The 19,149-nt window shown below is 53.4% G+C and overlaps 1 protein-coding gene across 1 annotated transcript; it reads left to right on the top strand.

The window, feature by feature from the left end:
- Positions 1 to 2,974: 2,974 nt before the first annotated feature.
- ASPRV1 (aspartic peptidase retroviral like 1) lies at positions 2,975 to 4,533 on the top strand. The gene has a single exon (XM_036334238.1). It carries the CDS (start codon positions 3,208 to 3,210, stop codon positions 3,979 to 3,981), a length of 774 nt encoding a protein of 257 aa, XP_036190131.1. The 5' UTR covers positions 2,975 to 3,207; the 3' UTR covers positions 3,982 to 4,533.
- The last annotated feature ends 14,616 nt before the right edge of the window (positions 4,534 to 19,149 follow it).

Here is a 19,149-nt window from a genome sequence, read left to right on the forward strand (position 1 = left end):
ACCTGGTTTGCCCCAGCTGGTTTAGCTCATCAGTGTAGCAATAGCATGGCAATTTTGAGGTCCCTGAGTGGTTTTGGGGTGTTGCACGTGCGGGCATCTCCCAAGGGTTAAGGGACTTGAGAACTTACTTCACCCTGTTTCTGACCCTAGCCAGAGACTAGTCCCTAAACTCAGCCCATCCGGGCTCTCCTGGTAACCACCAGTTCCGTGTGCTTCTGTCTTAGGGATCCCAGATGGGACTGTGTGAACAGCCAGCCTGGGGAGCTCCCTGCGGAAGGCCCCCTGCCTCAAGCCAAGGGACACAGAAGTGTAAAGTTTGTGAGTGACATGGGGCAAGCTAGGCTAGAGAGGGGGTTTCAATAGTGGCCAGGCATGAGTGGAGATTACTATAGACTTGTTAGGCACTGGCCATGGGGCCTTGTCTGCCAGGAAGAGTGGGAGGGAGGGCGGGGGGAGAGAGGGAAAACAAGTTCTTCTTCATGCAGGGGTGTGATGATAAATTGGATTTCCAGAGGGGGAAAAAGTCTTAATCTAGAATTTGCCAATTTCTGTGGTGTAAATACTTCCACAAAGCTACCAGTTGGTTTAACAACTGGCTCACGAAATTCTTGACTCCACAATCAGCTCTTGCTTACTGCTCATTAGATCTTTGTCCCCGTCAGAGGCCATCAACAGCACAAGCCCCCAGGCCCTAGCTGCACACCTCCCGAGCCCAGCACGCTCACTTCCCAGATTTTATTTACAGAATGCCCTTCTCCATGCACTGGCGTCTTGGGTCCTGAAGCGAGCCGTCCAGACGTTCAAGCTCCCTGTGCTTCAGACCCTAGGGGAGGGTGGGCTGGTCTCCTCACAGATTGTTATGAAGTTCAGTGAGGCGATGGATAGGAAATGACTTTGCCAAAGCAAACACCAAATCCAATCAAGTGAAGTGCCACCACCCAAGTTCCATGGCTGCCTCCTTCTAGTCTAGAGCACCGGGGAGGTCTGACTTCAGTGTGGTGTGAAGAGCCACAGTTGGGGCATCTAGCAGCTCTAATTCGCCAGCTGATTAGCCACCTGCCTCTCACCTCCCTTGGTCACATGTCAGCCTCCTCACCCATTCTCACTGCCAAGGGACCAGGTGTGTGTGTGGGTGACAAATACCAGGGAGCCAGGAGGCCACTAGGTCAGGTCCCTGGGCCACAGAACAACGCCCATTCCAGGGGCTGGGCGTCTGTCCACAGAAGTCCGCCGGCGGAAGGGGCTTCCTGGTCCTGCGGGTGGCTGGGGCATTTCTCTGGGTGCAGGATTATTTATTATGCAATCTTCTCAGAGACCCACCTGCCCTTGACACCTTTCCAGTGACTTCATTCCCCCTCCTCTGGGCTCCTGGAATGGCCCCACCTTAGCTTGGCAGCTGTGATGAGAGGTGTTGACCCAGCTGCCTATCTGCTGGCTCATTGTGTCAGGTGGAAGGGGTGAAGACAGTGGCAGGGATGAGGGTCTTTCCGCACCGTCAGGAACCTGGACTGTCTCCAGGCAGGATTGGGGCCAGGGTCCCCTGGGATTCAGCCAGGTACTATGACGGTGATGAGTGGTACAGGAAGCCAGTGAGGAATAGGCCATGGGCCAGGAAAACAGCCCAGGGCCACAGGTATGCCACTGGTTCTTGCTCCTCTCCTGTCTTAGTCTCTCCTATTTGGTGAGAGCACTCGGCCAGGCCTGGAGCCCAGCAGAGAGCACCTGCTGACCCCAGAATAAGTTTCTGTGGGGACTGGAGATAGTCACACCTGCCTGATATGTGTGAGCCTCACACCCCGGTTCATCGAAGGAGACAGGCTGGTGAATAAACCAGCACAGCACACTGCAACACACTCGACTGGGAGTGGGCACCCGTGCAAGGGGCAGGGTAGAAGGCTCCATGGAAGAGGTGTCATTTGAAGGGGTCATAAGAGTGCCCCCCCGCCCAACAGCCACAATCTCCCTGCACAGGCCCAAGTCAGGCTGCAGCCCTGGGGCCCACAGATCTACCTTCTGGGCATCCATGGGGTGACCCTGCACCCCCTACCTCCCAGCAGGAGGTTATACAGCCCAACCTCCTCCAGCCAAAGCTTCACCAACATGGCAGACTTCCCCCTTCTGGGAACAGATGGGAGTAAAATTCCCTGGCTGCTCTTTTTATAAATGATCAGGTGGGGGGCGGGGGGAAGGGGCTCTTGGGAGGTTCCTGGAAGGTGAGAGGGGCCATCGGGAGGAGACGACACACGTGGCACGCCCAGAGCTGGAGCTGGAGCTGGAGCTGGATCCTGGCTCTGGCTTCCAGTGGCGTTCACTCCCAGAGTTCAAGGTCTGCACCAGCCTGCTTCAGGGACTTAGTGAGGTACAAGGGCTAAGGCCAGCCTGGAAGAGTTCTGACTCTGAATTGGATGTGATCAACGAGGGAAAATTACTGTAGCAATTGAGTTCATGGAAAATGCTGTGTGTGTCCCATCATTTAAAAACTATTTCTGTGCATTCTTGATTCTGGGACCCTCTTCTCTCTCCCTCTCTGGGGAATCTTATGGGATTTCACACTTGGCTCAGAAGGTATGAGAAAACACCTACCCCATGCGCACACATAGTAGGAGTGCAGTTAATGTAAGGCCCCTTCCTTTAACCACTCACAGTGCTCACTTGGGGCTGAGGGCAAAAGGTTCCCCCCTTCTAAAGGTTGATGGGCCTCTGATCCCTGCCTCCCCCTTCCTTCTCCAGCTGATGACAAACACCTGGATGTCATAACGTCTTCTGTGTCATGTGTTATTCTGGGGCACAGTCTGGGGAGGGTACCTGAGTGGTCCCCCTCTGACTGAGGCTGGCAACGTGGGCTGGCCTGTGACGGTCTCATGGATGGGTGCAGAAGGGCGAGGCACTGATCCTGCTCGTTGGGCAGGATGCTGGCAGGAGGGCAGGACAAGCAGGGGCGGAGCTTCTAGAACAAAGAAGAAGGGGAGCCCTGGGGGCCAGGCTAGGCATCAAAAAGGCTCTGCAGAGAGAGCATGCCACAGTAGCCACCTCTGCACCCAGCAGTTCGTCAGACAACCCTCACCTGGTCGCTTCTGCCTGTCCCAGGCCGGGCACCTCAGCAACACTAAAGAGGACTTGTTCTCCAGCGTGATTGCGCCGGCACTGCTCTGTGGCTTTCTCTACTTGGCGTGGGTTGCTGCTGCCGTTCCACACAAGAGCAGAGGGATGGCCGGTAGCGGAGCCAGGAGCCAGGGAGGCCGCCGGGAGCATGCCTTCATCCCGGAGCCTTTCAATGGAGCCAACATAGCCCCCCACCTCTGGCTGCACCGCTTTGAGGTCATCAGCGACCTCAACCATTGGGACCATGCGACCCAGCTAAGGTTCCTGAAAGAGTCCCTCAGGGGAGATGCCCTGAAGGTCTACGATGGACTCAGTGCCGAGGACCAGGGGGACTACGAGGCTGTGAAAGACACCCTGCTGAAGACCTTCGGGGGGCCCACAGCCACCCGCAGCCACCTGCCCAAGGAGATCGTCTTTGCCAACAGCATGGGTAAGGGCTACTACCTCAAGGGGAAAATTGGCAAAGTGCCCGTGAGGTTTCTGGTGGACTCCGGGGCCCAGGTCTCCGTGGTCCACCCGAACTTGTGGGAGGAGGTCACGGATGGGGACTTGGACACCCTTCGGCCCTTTGAGAATGTGGTAAAAGTGGCCAATGGGGCAGAAATGAAGATCCTGGGCATCTGGGACACGGTGGTGTCGCTGGGCAAACTGAAGCTCAAGGCAGAGTTCCTGGTGGCCAACGCCAGTGCTGAAGAAGCCATCATCGGCACCGATGTGCTCCAGGACCACAACGCCGTCCTGGACTTCGAGCATCGCACGTGCACCCTGAAAGGGAAGAAGTTCCGCCTCCTGCCTGTTGGAGGGTCCCTGGAAGATGAGTTTGACCTGGAGCTCATAGAGGAGGACCCCTCGGAGGAGGGGCAGCAGCCCTCCTATTGAAAAGCCCCCATTTCCTCACCCCCCAAATACTGGTGGAAGACCCACCACAGCAGAGGGGAAGGGCCGGTCCTCAGGGGATCCCTGGGCTTGGCCAACCCTCTAAAACCAACTCTTTCCCTCCTCTACTCATCCCCTCCTCCCTCTGCAGGGACCTGAATCCTGGTGGGGGAGGCTTCACTGGGAACTGCACGGGTGTGGGAGAGCAGGCTGGCTTTCTTAGAGGGAGAGAGGGTCCTCACGGTTGCCAAGCTGCTATTGGTGGCAAAGACTCAAAGGCTGGAAGAAGGTTCCATGAAGGCTAGATGATTGTCTTTGAGGGAGGACTAGGGGACCTCTGAGACCCCTGAGACATGGCTGCTCTCCCCAGGTCTGTGCAGCCTGGATCCGCTGGGCTGGCTGAGGGGCCTCACAGCTCCTCGGGGCTCCTCCCTGCCGGGCCTTCCCACCTGTGTGATGTATATTCCTTCTGTCATTTACTTTGAAACCCATGGAGTCCTGTGCCAATAACTCATTACTTCCAAACCCAATAAAGATTGACTCATGGCAAAACCACATCATGTGTTGATTGGGGATGAATGGGATGGATGTGAGAGGGTGAGGAAAACAGGGTGTAAATGTCAAAGAGAAGGAAGGTTCCAGTATTTACTGAGCGCCTACCCTGGATATAGGAGAATACATAGACGGTGACTGTGTATCTTGGATTTTATGACAGCCTCAATTTCAAGTATTTTGACTTATTTTCTCCATAATTCCTACCATCATTTCTAATGGAGTCATATTCCTCTAATCATTTCAAACTATAATAATATAGCATCAGAATTGCCCCTTATGCCCAAAAGTTACCCTAAAGTTATTTGTGAGGTGTGTTAATCGGGGATTGGAAAATTACAGTGCTTGTTAACAGATGGGAAAGGATCTGCCTGGCAAGTAGGTTCCTATAGCCGCCCGGGAGCCAGGATTGGGGGCAGAACACAAGGCCAGGGACAAGCGCTGGCCTGCATGGGCCACCCAAGGGAGCTCTGGGAGAAGGGGATGTGGCGACGCCAGGGTGTCCGGGGTCGTGGGAGGACAGCTTCTTGCTGGAAGGACTTGGAATGAGCCTCAAACTGGAGAGGCAGGAGGAGCGGGGGAGGGGTTCCCAGATCTGGGAATGGGGTGTCCATCTCTTTTAGGGTCCTCCTCATAATTTGCTTCCAAATGCCTGCCCCCCTCTCTGGAATGAGCAGGGCCAGGAATCTGAAAATCCCAACCAAAAGGGGACTGCGGTACAAAGCTTTGAGAGCTTCCATTGGGAGTCGGGAAGGGCCTCGTCCCCTCCCTCCTGATGGTTTGATAAGCCTGTCCTGAGGTTTCCACTGGGACACCCCGAGACAAGCAGCCTGCCCAGAGGGTGAGCATGACTTGCCCCTGGACCTCTGGAAGCTAGTCTGAGCTGAGAGCCGCTGCTCGCCCTCGAATTCCAGCTGATTATCTGTAAACCGAGGCACCTGCTCAGCCCCTGAGCCTCGAGATTGCTGAAGCCCAGCCCTGGGCAGCCAAACCGTCAGGGGAATTAGCTCGTCAGCCCCAAGGAACTTTGGGTGATGGGCGGGTCTGCTTCAGGGGGAAGTCTTCTCCCAGGAAAGCGAGGCCTGGAGGAGGGTGGGCCCAGCGAGAAGCCTTGAGGTGGAGACAGAACCAGAGAAGGAGGTAGGAGAACGGGAAGGAGGCCCTCCCCTGTCCCCCACCTCCCAGGTCTCCCTTCTTAGGTTTGGTTTTAACTTCTAACAGAAGCTGCTTGTCTGCTAGGCCAAACCCTCCCCTGAGGGGACAACGCAGGTGGCACCTCCCTGTAACCTATTTCCTCCGGGACCTTCAGCTCCTAGCCACAGGCTGGGCTGAGGCAGGGAGGCTGTGGAGTGGTGGGTGGGGAAGCGGGCAGGGGTGCGGGCACAGGGAATGGGTGCCAGGCCAGAATTCCAGGCAGCACCCGAGTCGCCCTCTCCCTGCCCTTCCCCCGTGCACAGCCGGCTGGTGGACAAGAGCGGGTGACCTTGTCCCAGCTGCAGGGACCCCTCCTCCCTGCTCTGAGCCACCGGTTCTCCTGGGGGAGCATGAGTGCCCAGCTGGGGCCCGCGTGCGGAGGGGGTCCCATGGAGGAAGGAACTAGGTGGTGGTTCTTACTAGAGCGCCGTTTGTCTCACCCCGAGTGAGACTTAAGATGGGTACAGTGCGTGTGTGCGGGGGTTACCAGTGCCACCCCCCCACCCCCCTCTCAATGTGTGAAGGTGAAACCTGGGCTGTGGGTGGGGAATGCCGCTCTCCTAGGAGCAGAGTATCAGGGGGAGCCCTGGAGAGCAGCCAGGGAGTGGGTCAGCCACGGCGCCGAAGGCTGATGCCTGGACGAGGAGTTTGGGCTGGCTTGCAAGGAGTGTTTGAATGGTGGAGGACAAGAAAGATCTGGCTTCTAGGTGTAGGTTGGAGTAAAAGAGCAGCAAAGAATCTAGCTTGAAAGCCGTGGCAGTATTCAGACTTAGGGCCTGCGCTTGAGATGATGGGAAGGAGGAGACAGAGGCAGGCGTCAATGTGAAGCTCTCACCTTGGCTGCATTGGAATCGCCTGGGAAGAGCAATTGAAGCTGGTTCAACAGATGGGCCCAATGCGCCCGGCCTAAAGCTCAGGTGTATCCACCTCCTGAGGTCCTGGGACCAGCAGGAAGGTGCCTGAGCACCAGCTGGGAGCTGGTTAGAAATGCAGCACCTCATCCTCGCCCAGGCCGGCACCTGCCTCGGACCAGATCTCCAGGTGACTCGCATGCACACGAAAGCCCTGGCCTAGAACATTCTGATCCCACTAGTGAAGGGGCAGCTCACGGCCCCACAAGAGCCCTCTTTTCTAACAGTGACCACCACACACTGAGTGCCTCCCAATGCTCAACGGTGCTAGGTAATTGCTCGTGCTTTCCTCCAGCAAACATTTATTTTTAAGCTTTTGTTTAATTTCAGACTTGCAGAAAATTTGCATGAGTAGTACAAAGAATTTCCATATATGTTTAACCTAATCTCCCCCAATATTAACATTTTACCAATTAACATTACCATTCAGTCTCTCTCTGTATCTATATGTGTATGAACTGTTTGGAAATTGCAGATACGATTCACATTTACTCCCCAGCACACTAGTGTTTATTTCCTGCAGAAGGAAGGAATCCTCTCCTGTAGCCACAATACAGTGACCAAAATCGGGGCAGTGACACTGGTATAATCCTGTTATCATCTGCAGAGCGATCACATTTCCCCGATCATCCCCTTAATGATCTTTATAGCAAAAGGAGCCAATTGTTCTCTGGTCCAGGATCCAGTCCAGCCACACAATGCACTTTAGTCATCACCTCGCTTTAGTCTCCTTTGATCTGAACAGATCCTCAATCTGTCTTGTCTTTCATGACCTTGACATTGTGAAGAGACCTGGTCACTTACTGTGTAGAATATGAACCTACATTTTTTCATGATCAGGTTCAGGTTGTACATTTTTGGCAGAAAGACCCAGAAGCGCATCGTGTCAGGGGGCACGGGATTTGATAACGGAATAAATGCTTATTCATCTCATTGCTGGTGATTCAACTTTAGTCAGTTGGTCAAAGTGGTGTCTGTCGGGTTCCTCCATTGTAAAGTAACTTTCCTGTGTAGCTCTGAGTGTCTTCTGGGTTGATACTCTGAGAAATGTATGTTGTAGGTAAAATATATAAATAGCCGGTCTCGCGTCGGACTGCCGCCCACTGGGTCCACTGCTGGGCCTTGCCTGCAGTGTGCCCTTTCAGTTCTGCCCCTCTCCATTTGCTAGCTGGCCCTCAACTCTAAAGAAAAGCTTTCCCTTCCTGTTTACTTCTTTACTCTCTGTGTGTACCATTGTGGGCTCACAGACTTATTTTATTCCATCAGTTGTACTCTGTTACTGTCGTTGTTTATTCTGATGCTCAAATGTCTTCAGATTTGGCCTCAGGAGCCTTTTTACACTGGCTCCTGTCTTCTTGGGACGAGTCCCCATCATCATCTGAGCCCTTCCTTTTTTTCTGTCACAAGATGTTCCAGGTTCATCCTGTACCTTCCTTGCACAAGCCCTGGAATCAGCTGTTTCTCTGAAGAGCCCTGGTTCTTTTTTTTTTTTTTTTTTTTTAATTCAGAGAGGAAAGGAGAGGGAGAGGGAGATAGAAACATCAATGATGAGAGAGGGTCATTGATTGGCTGCCTCCTGCACGCCCCACATTGAGGATCAAGCCCGCAACTGGATTATGTGGCCTTGACTGGAATCAAACCTGGGACCACAGGCCGATGCTCTATTCACTGAGCCAAACCGGCTAGGGTGAGCCCTGGTTCTTTTTGGTAGAGCCTGGTATGCAGAAGGGTCTGGGTGTTAGGTGTGCTCATTGCTACTGAGTGTCATGACCTCTTAAGTCTCTCAGTGGTCAGAGCTGAGATAAAAATGCTCTATAATGTAATTATAAATGTACATTATAAATGTAATATTTTTTTGGAGATGAGTACATCTGTATATGCTTCTATATCTGTCATTCTCTATATTAAAAATCTGAGGTCATACTGACACCTCCAATTCCAGCCCAGCACCATAGGGTCTCTTTTAACCTTCCCCCTTTCCTTGTTTGTAACTTCTTTTCCCAACAATGAGAAACCTGGCTCCTGAAAGTAGTTTCAGAATACTAACCCATATATCTGTGAAAAACACGCCTCGAAGCAACCAGTTGTTAAACACCTCCTCAGTGCCAGGTGTGGGTGGTCCTTGGCAGCAAATAAGACAAATTATGCCATCAGACTGCGGTCACCTTAAGAAATGCTGAGGCTCACAGCTGTGCATGGCTTTGGGTGCCAGTCTAAAGGGACAACTTTATCTTGAGGACACAATGTGCCCATCAGGAGGCCAGCTGGAGTCAGAGACCAAAGGCCACAAGTCGTCTCGTGGCGATGCCCAGGGAGTGGCCGTCTCCATGCCCCAGAGAGGCGATCTGGCCTGCCCACCTGGTCCTCAGCCACCGAGGCAGCTGCCAGCTGACGCCACCGCACATTCCAGTCCTATCAGTCACCGGCCTCTCCAGAGTCCCCTGTTGCCAAGCAACCCAGGGTAATAAATGTGGCTTCCCTGGCTGGGCTGCAAGGAGGGCAAACTCTGGTCAGGCCACTCTGAGCACCGGCTCCACCCAGCTGGTCTGTGCCTCGCTGTGGGTTCGTGCATTGGTTCTCAAGTTCTGACTGCTCAGATACGGCGGGCAGGCCTTCCCCAGGCCTGGACGGGCCGCTTCTCCAAGGCACGTGGGGCCAACCTCATCCTGCTCTGCCTCTCTGGGTTCCCATTAGAGCCTCTTTGTGCCTGGGAAGTGCTTGAGGTGGGCCCTGGCCTCTAGGGATTACAGTCCGAAGAGGGAGCAGCCAGGCCTGTGCTGTTTCCTCTCCCATCTGTGCAGGACTCAGCGACTCAGGGACAGGCACATGTGGGGTTGGAATGGGCTCCACAGGGGAGATCTTTAAGCTGAGTCTTGAAAGACAGGTGGCTATTTCCCAAGAAGAGGTGGGACAGAGGGAGGAAAGTTAGGAAAGGGAGCAAGGAAGAGCGGGGCGGTGCAGGTGCAGGTGCAGGCGCAGGCTAACGGGGGCCTGGGGAGGGGCACGGGCCGGTGTGGAGGATCCTGAAGGACTTTTGAGGAAACCCCAGGCCCGGGATAGTGGTGCTGCGTTCCTTCAGCTCTAAGATGCACTCCATTAAAACGTGCATTATAAATGTAATATTTTTTGGAGAAAGAAAAATTAAACCCTGTAACATAAATGTACGTACCAATGGTACACCCCGGTGTAAGGAGCAGTAAGATGTGTGTGGGGAGGGGTGATAGTGGGAGTGGCTCCTAACGTCCAGAAAATGATTGACTTCAGCTCCATGCAGCGGCCTGGTGGGTGGTGCTGAAAAGGATTCTGGGACTGTGTTCAGACGCAGCCAGAAAGATGCCATGATTGATTAGTGATGTCTGCCCTGGGAACAAGTGCGGAGAGTGAGCCCTGCTCCTTCGGCCTCAGGTGGGAGCCGGGAAGGGTTGTAGGCAGGGATGTGACATGCTGACATCTGTGTTTGTGACGCCTCTGAGCCTCAGTTCACAAACTCAGGTGTGAGGAATGTCATTTTTAAATGATTTTCCAGAATTAAAGCTAATTATGTCCCACTCTCAGCCAGCCGGCAGACAGCCACCCTCAGTCTTCCCGGGCACTCCCTCCCTGCTCGGATTGGGGATGGTCCCGAGTCTTATGCAGCATTGAAGGGGGCGGGGCTACAAGTCATGGTGCCCAGATACCCTCTCACAGAGAGAGCCCCGAGCTCCTGTCCACGAGATCCCTTCAGGCCTTGTGGCTGTGCTGCTTCCCGTGGGAGATTAGAAGCCCCGGTCCCAGGTCCTGCCTTCCCAGGACACCAGCAGCCCCTCCCTGTGATGTACTGCCACTTCCTTAGGCTGAGCCACTGGGTGATGTGTGGGTGCCTGTTCTCTCTAGGACTGACCACCATCCATTTGGTCCAGCCCGACTGTCTTCCTCATCTCCTCTTATTTACCCCAAGGCCACCCCCAACTCCCCGACCAGGGCCCTTGAACATATTCTCATCCGTGGGGTTAGCAGAGAGAAAGGATGGGGAAGAAAAGTGCCATATCTTACAGGCAACACTGGCTCAGTGACATAAGAGAGCCCCGAAAGGCCGGCTCCTTACTGAGATGGAAGAATCGGGAGCAAAAGCACACATTAGTATTGCCCTGTCCCCCAGCCTGGGGAGGGGACCGGCAGGAGACTGGATGGAGGGAGTGGGTTGAGGATTCTGACCTGGCCCCGGGCAGGCTGAGGAGGCTCCCTGAGGATGGGCACGGATTCTGGAGGTAAAAGGAGGAGGAACCAGCAGGACCTGGGGCTTCAGTTATGGGAGGCGAGAGAGGGACAAGCCTACGCAGCAGTGCTCCCTGGGACAGCTTTGCCCCCAGGGCACATTTAGCAACGTCTGGAGACAGTTTTGGTTGTCACAACTTGAGAGGCCACACTGCTGGCATCTGTGGTATCAGGGATGCTGCTGACCCTCCCACAATGCACAGGGTGCCCCTGCAGCTCCCCCACTGGCAACACAGAATTCTCCAGCCCCAAACGTCCGTGGTGCAGACGCCCAGAAGCTGGCCTGCAGTGACATGCAGGTTGCCGATGGGGCAATTTCTGAGTCTCACAAAACTGCAACGTCGGTTTTGTCCCCATTGGACAGATGGGGACACTGAAACCAGGGGTGGTTAGTCTGCCCGACGGTCAATTGCTCAGATGGTCAGTGCTGAACCGAGGCTGGAGTTGAAGCCGACCTGACTCACAGTGTTCAGTTCATCTGCTGGAGCAGCTGGACAAAGGCTCGGTCCAAACTAAGTTGGGGTGTTTCATCTGTCATGAACAGGGCAGGGCAGGACAGAGTGGGGGACACGAATTTGAAAGGCTTAAGTATCTAACAAATAGATCTTGTTAACTGAACAGTGTATAAGGTATTTATAAACCTCACAAACATGGAGACATTCATTGTTATTTGACCAATATATGAAAATAAAAAGTTCATCAAAATCATCAGCCAGGCAGAGGAGACCTAGTTCGGTGAAGATACTCAGGGAGAAAAGACTCCTGAAACCTCCACAGAATCAGACCCTGCTCTTCGATGGTTACTTATTGTCTCGTGGTTAATTTCTTCATCGTTTAAATTCCTTTTTGTGATTTTTTTGTTTTGTTGTTCTTTCTAAAAAAAGCAGTGAGTGCCCATTTATAGAAAAACCGGAAAATGAGGTCACTCCAATTCCATACATAAATAACCTCACGGAGAACATGGCGCCCGCTCTCCCTCCGTAGGTCAGACGTGGCGTGTTTTTCCAGGCCTTTCTCTTTAGACATTCATACGGATGTGTTCTTCTCCTTCTTTCGTTTTCTCTCACTCTCTCGTTCTTTTTCCTTCTTAGCAAAAGTAGGATTGTGTGATACTCTCTGTTTTGTAAATACCCAGATTTGATTCAACCAATCCCCCGCTTTGGACATTTCGCTGTTAGAAACCTCACAGAACAGCAGTGAGCGGAAAGGACGGCAATCACGTACAGCACACCTCTCACAGCCGGACGCGGGCACGCACAGTGGGAGGCCGTTTGTGTGCTGTTCCAAAACAAACAGGCCAAACCGAACCCGGTGCACGGACATGCAGGCTCAGGAGGCACAATTGTAGGGCAGGAAAGGGCGTGATGAGGGCAGAAGGCCTGCAGTGTCTCCCTTCCTGCCTGGGCTGTTCTCCGGGTGATAACTCACCAAGCGGCACATTCGCCTTCTCTGCACCTTCATGACACTGCACGGCGCGTTTTAAGAAATGAACAGGAGTGAAGTAGTTGGCTGAATAGTAACTGGAAACTTAAAGCAGAGGGTAACATTGAGTTAAGCCAACCACGTGAAGAGGCACAAAAGGATGCGCTCCACCTCCGCGCTACGTAAAAATCCAATTAAAAAAATAATAACGTGGAGCATAGTTTTAGACCAAATTGTCCTTTGGGCTGAATTGCCCCCCCCCCCCCCCCCGGGTTCTCAACCAGATTGTTTTCCATCAGGTGGCTTTTGCTTTTGACCAGTCACCTGGATTGTGCGAGAGCCTAGGACTTCCCGGGCCCTCATTGTGGCGCTTTCCCACAGCCCTGACGCGGATCAAGTCCTTAATCTGCAGTGAAACCTCACTCACTGTGTTTTACCATCTTCCCTTGGGGCATGTGACCTCGGAGACCACTGGACGGCCTTAGCCCTGAGACTGAAGTTTGTCTCTGTCTCTCACCCACCCACCCACAAGTGTGTCTCGCTGAGCAGCCCCCCCCCCCCCCCAATGTACAGGCGCTGTTCTAGGTGCTGGGACAGCCGCAGTGGCAAGTTGTCCCTGCTCTGGCTCATCAAACAAACATTAATGTGTCGTGTGGTAATGAGAATGGAACCAGGGCCAGGGGGATAGCGGGTAGAAGTGATGAGGGATGTACAGTGTTACGCAGAGGGACTCAGAGGGCCTCGTGGATAAGGGGACATTACGCAGAGACCTGAGTGTAGTGAGGGGATAGCCAGGTGTCATGGGGAAGGCATTCCAGGTGGAAGGAGTAACGCGTGCAAAGGCCCTGGTGTCTGGGAGGAGCGCACAGGCAGGGCTGGTGGGGTGGGGTGTGGGGGAGGGGGGTCAGGAGGGGACTTGCCACTAGAGAGACTCAGATGTTCTGCTGAGCGGATGGAGCGCCATAGGAGGGTTTTATGTCAAGGAGGGCTGGGACCTGATGTCTGTTTTCAAAGGATCTAGGCTTTGGGGAGAGCCTGGGTAGGGGGCGGGGGTGGCAAAACTAGGGAGGAAGCAGGGAGACCAGCTCAGGCTATGCCAAGGTCCAGGGCTGCCCCGATCTGGGCCGGTGGCCCCTCTTTCACTCTGATTTGCTCTCCAGCCTCTGCATGTGGCACAGAAGGTCTTCCCTCTGTGATGGCCCCTTCACTCTGAGACTCAGCGTTGAGCCCTTTTCTCTTTGACCCTCTGGCTGTAAACAGCTTCCCTTTGTCCATCCGCGGCCAAGTGCAGGAGCCTCACTTATCTCTGTCCAAGGGGCACCCTCCCCATCCATCAGGCAGCTATCTCGGGGTCGTCCTAGCTGTGGGAATGTGCCGTCTGTGTCGGACTCCGAATTACTGTATTCATGTCACATGGACGGGGCTGGGGACAGTGGCCCAGTCACGCCACGGGATGCCTTCTTGCAGATCAGCCAGTGCCCACTGATTTAATGTTGGCGGGTCACGAGTAATTTGTTAATAAAATGCTGAAATTTGCAAGTCACTTTCTTTTTTAAAATATGCGACAGAGCAGAGTCCAGGCTGGTCCTGTAAAAATGTCATTCTCGTTTATTTGCCATCCAGCGCACTTTCTCGAACTGGGAGAAAGGGTGGTGCTCCTTCCGCTCAGACAGGTGACTCAGACCCAGGTCAACTCTGCTGCTGCCTCCGGCCTCTGTGGAAACTCCTAGAGCCCCATTCCTCTAGACCAGCGGTTCTCAACCTGTGGGTCGCGACCCCTTTGGCGGTCGAACGACCCTTTCACAGGGGTCGCCTAAGACCATCCTGCATATCAGATATTTACATGACGATTCATAACAGTAGCAACATTACAGTTATGAAGTAGCAACGAAAATAATTTTATGATTGGGTCACAGCATGAGGAACTGTATGTATTTAAAGGGCCAGAAGGTTGAGACCCACTGCTCAGGACAGTGAGTGGGGATTGCCTTCAGCCCTGAGGCAGCTCCCTTCTAGTCTGGCAAGTTTGCTTCCAGTACTAAAAAAAAAACACACACACACAAAAAAAAACTAAAAAAACCCACACTCACCTTTCCTCTCCACACTCTCAACTCCAGTAAACTCACTCCTGCTTAGTCAAGCTCACTTCCCTCTGTTTGCAAAAGACCAGAGCATTTTTATTGTGCACAGCAGCACTCTTATACAACCACGCCTTCCTGTTCTCTACCAAGGTGGCTTTGAGATGTCTTCCAAGGTTACATGCATTAACACAGGGAAAAATTTAAATAAAAATCAAGGTCAGAGAATTTCAGACAAAAATATACAAATCACGGTGTCTCACATCATTACTAAAGGTGAGGTGTGAATTTGGCTCTGAGCTTCCTGGCAGCCAAAGCAAGAAGAGGAAAAGGGTGCATTTAATGATTCACTGTTTCCCGGAGGAAACACACACCCGTTCTTCAGGGAAAGCGATGGGATTCCTGGACTGAGCTCTGGAAGGTGGTTTTGCCCAACATTAAAGGACCGCAGTGTGATGGAGCGAAAGCAGTGCCTCACCGGGTCCCTCCTGATCCTCCGTTTCCACCGATGCCTCTTCTGGGCTCCGCGTTGTTCCATGCCCGGTGCTGGTCTGCGCGTGGCTGGCAGCTGCTTTGACCAAAGCTTTTGACTGCAAAGTCGCAGAGACTTGCCACCACGTCTGCAGTAACTTGGAGTTCACACCTGACTGTCTGGCTAGAGCTCCAGCTACTGTTGCTCTGAGTTGCGTTTCTGTTGGAAAGGTGCATGCACACGCTGGGGCTTCGGGCACCTGCCACATGCAGATGGAACACTGGCAGGACGTCGGCATTTCAGCCAGGGCCTCTCGCTGAGCCACTCGGGGCTTCCCCTCTGAGAGTCTGAGCTGCCCTGCAGGGCTGGAGGGGTCTTAGGGCTGGTGCCTTTCTGAACAGCACCTAGATGAGGTGCCACTGTGGGCTCAGTCTGTCCCTGAGTCACCCCCCTCTCCGCTCCCCCTTTCAGCTTAACCACTTCCTGCCCACGATTTGTCTGAATAGCACAGTCAGAATGACATATTTGAACACTCCCCTACCATCTGGTGTCATTTCCCCTTAAGGCTGATTACCTGTCCGAGTGTCAGAATTTTGTCTTCTGGAAATCTGCAGTCCTGCCAGCGCCCCGACTCTGCTCCTTGTCAGTATCATCACCGCCATTGCTCCCGTGTCCTGGATGCTTCCTGACGCCAGGCCCTGGGCTCGGCCCTCTTTCATCCCTTTCCTCTCGAGTCCTCCCTCCCCCAAAGCCCTGGGAAGTATAGTTAGCCTTCTCGATGCACAGGTTTTACATCCGTGAATGTGAAAATATCCTTAAAAAGAAATCCCAGAAAGTTCTGAAAAGCAACCCTTGAATTTGCCACGTGCCGAGCACTTGCCCTGAGCCCACCTGGATGAAGCGATGTGTAGGCACACCTGCTCAGCCCACCTGCCAATGCAGGTTCTATGCAAATACCACGCCATGTGATATAAGGGGCCGGAGCATTGTTGGAATTTGGTGTCCGAGGGGGAGGGTGTCCAGGGACCAATCCACTTGGATGCTAAGGGACGACTGGACCGTCCTCACTTTACGGACTAGGAGAGCAGAGCCCAGGGCAGCTGCCAGGCCACCAAGTGTAAAGGGTGGAGTTGCCACTGGTCCTTAGATCCATCCGACTAGTCTGTGTGCTTGACCAGCGCCCAGGACCCCTTCCCAGGTAACTACAGGGCGTGGCAGCCGTGGCACCCCTCCCCCCCAGAGCCTCTCATTCTGCTTGGCCAGCTCGCTCACGTTTGATCATAACGAGCTCCAGTGCTTATGATAACAGCATCTTCTACCGTCTGGGTTGGGAATATTGACAAGGCAAGAGTTTGTCCAACACTATGACTTCAACCAGGTGACCATTTTAGCAGATGGATTTTGGGTCTTCCATCCCCACTGGCCACTCTGTGGGGCTGGGCGTGGCCCCTAGGTGTTACCCAGCCTGGCCATCCGGGTGGCCAGTAGGGTTGGTGAGCAGGTGTGTTTCTCCCTTTCCTCTGTCCCATTGGCCCTCCCAGGTCTTTTTTCTCCCAGGCCCATGGATTCCTTAAAGGTAGACACATTCTGACCCAGAGCTTTCTGCCTTGAGGCACATTGCTTTATTCCCCTCTGGACGATACATTCACCCCGGGGCAGCCGTCGGCAGCCCCATCCACCTTGACTGGTCTCCACAAGGCAGAGTGGGCAGGTATCTTACCACCCAGTTAGTGCCAAGCCCTGAGCCATGCTTCCTGTGCAGTCCCTGCCTGGGGGGCCCTTGGTCATTGGAGCCGAATGTCCCTAATTGATGGGAAGACCCAAGAAAGCAATAACGAGGAACTGCTATTCCAGAGACTCTTGGCAGAGAGCCTTGATGTCCCTCCTCACCTAGGTCACAGTGATGGCGGAGAGGTAGACCAAAGAGGACTCCCGGCCTCGGGGGAAGTTGTGTTTACTAAGTCCTGGTGGGATAAGTACAGTGATGTCATGGGGTCCACAACCAAAAAGATGTGGTGTAGAAAGAATGCCTTCAATCCCGGACAGGATGTCTTCGCCCAGGAGCATGCTGGGTGATTGCACAAGACGCCCCAGGAGGCTCAGGAGTCCGTGTTATTCCTCACGGTAGGCAGGGAGGGAGTTAGAAAGAGGGAAGCGTGATGACTTAGCAATGAGAACCCACAATTGTCTTGTGCATTCACAACTTCTGCCCCATTAACTGAAACCTGAGGCCGCTCTATGGTACATGAATAGCGGCATTCAAAGGCTTAGAAAAGGAAAGTTGCTTTACTTGGAAAATTGATTACAGTTGGACATCGCTCTTGCAGGAACGGAGGCAAAGGAATGGGGCTCTGGAGTCAGAGCTCGCTGGCTCTGTGGATTGAGCAATGCCTCACCTTTCTCCCTGCTTCGCTGGCTATGAAATGGGGTCATGATGGCACTCCCCCACCCCCACCCCAGGGCTGTGTGAGAGGTCATGGAGGCACCGAGCACTCAGGAGATGTGGGTTAAACAATATTGTGACATGGGCCGTATGGTAAAACGAAGGACACTCTTCATCAGGCGGCTGTGGACAAAGTCAGGGAACCTTGGATAAGATTTGTCATCTTGTGGGGAGGCTCTCTGTACGTGAGAGCTGTCTCCTTAGTTATCTGTGGTGCAGAGCTTCCTCTCCTCAGCCGAGTGAGCAGGGCCCCCGGGAGAAGACAGTTTTCTCCCATGTTCACTCCTACAGGTCACTCTTTCGTGGGTTCAATTTGGAGCCTGTCCAGAGGGGGACCCTACAATCGCATCCTAGACAGGCCCTGCCCGTGGCTGCTCAGTTTTGGAGAAAGCGGAAGAGCCCGGCCCCTTTCCTGAGTAGAAGTCGCAGGAAGATCCTCTCATAAGACCCGCAGGCTGCATGCCACAGTTAACTCCGAGGGTGCCAGAAAACCTTCCCAAAGTTTTAAGCGGGCCCAGCTGGTGTGGCTCAGTGGTTGAGCATCCACCTATGAATCAGGAGGTCACGGTTCAATTCCTGGTCAGGACACATGCCTGGGTTGCAGGCTTGATCCCAGTGGGACATGCAGGAGGCGGCCGATCAATGATTCTCTCTCATCATTGATGTTTCTCTCTCTCCCTTCCTCTCTGAAATCAATAAAAATGTATCTAGGTGGTTTTTAGAATAAGTCACTGGTCAAGGAGAAAGACACCCTTTTCCTTCCTCTTCACTCGAAGCTTGTGCTCTCTTGGGGGAGCCAGAGGAGGCGGGTCAGCAGACTGGCCGGCCGAGGAAGGAGTCCGGGCCAGGCAGTCCCCCTGGAGGCCGGCTCAGAGGGCAGGGTCCCGCGGTGTGTGCTTCCGTGTGTCTCCCGCTGTGACGGAGCCCGGCACAGGGCGGCGTTCAGTCCCTCCTGCTAAAGGAATTAATACCCTAAAATGAACCGAAGGGGTTAATACGTGAAAGAACCTGCTCCGCTGGGTTCCCTCCTCCTCAGTGAGTGGTGTCAGACACCAGGTCTTTCACAATGTGGTGTCCTCCCTGCACGTGTCCCATGGCTCACCACACGCTCGCGGCCTCCAGGCCACCCCTGAACACCTGCCTCTTCTTACTCGGCACGTCTCCTTTCCTGTGAATACCCACTCTTTCTCGGGGGCCCGACTCGGGTGCCACCACCCCATTTCTCACAGCATGTCCCTGCCCAAGTTTACTCCACAACTGACTACCCTGGTGTTATCTTCCCCGTCAGACCACGGGCTGCTGGGAAGACAGGAAGTCTTGCCTGCCACGTGCTGCCTGTATTGGAGGTGTCACAATGACGAGGGAGCCAAGAGGAGTGCAAGAGCAGGGGACACGGGTAAGTGGAGCAGCCGGTGCTGTTACTAATTCTGATCAACAAACAGGCTCAGCTGAAGCCACACAATTGAAACTCTCAGCACAGGATCCAAGGGCTGAAAACTTTTGGCCAATGGATTTTTCCATGAAATGAAAAGAAAAAAGAAATCTTATTAACTCAGTTTTGTAAGTAAAAAGCATGAGAGGTTAAATTGGGGTACAAAACATCAGGACCCAGATTTCTTTAATAATGAAATAATTTATTATTTGTTAATGGTTGAACAATACAGACGTTTACATATACACAGCAAAGGTTCTCTAAAACATGTAGTCCTTCTAAAAACGCATGTGCTAACTGTAATAAAAAGCACCATTCTCTATGTCTTGACACAGGATTTACATTGGCGGCGTATTTACATAAAGAAACATCTGGAAACAGAATTGCATACTGTCATCTCCCTGTTTAGTGTG

Source organism: Myotis myotis, unplaced genomic scaffold, assembly GCF_014108235.1.
Source record: "Myotis myotis isolate mMyoMyo1 unplaced genomic scaffold, mMyoMyo1.p scaffold_m19_p_14, whole genome shotgun sequence".
Lineage (NCBI taxonomy): Eukaryota > Metazoa > Chordata > Mammalia > Chiroptera > Vespertilionidae > Myotis > Myotis myotis.

What these genes read in the sequence shown, in the direction of transcription:
- ASPRV1 (XM_036334238.1), top strand. Translation starts at nt 3,208, where the DNA reads ATGGCCGGTAGCGGAGCCAGGAGCCAGGGAGGCCGCCGGGAGCATGCC.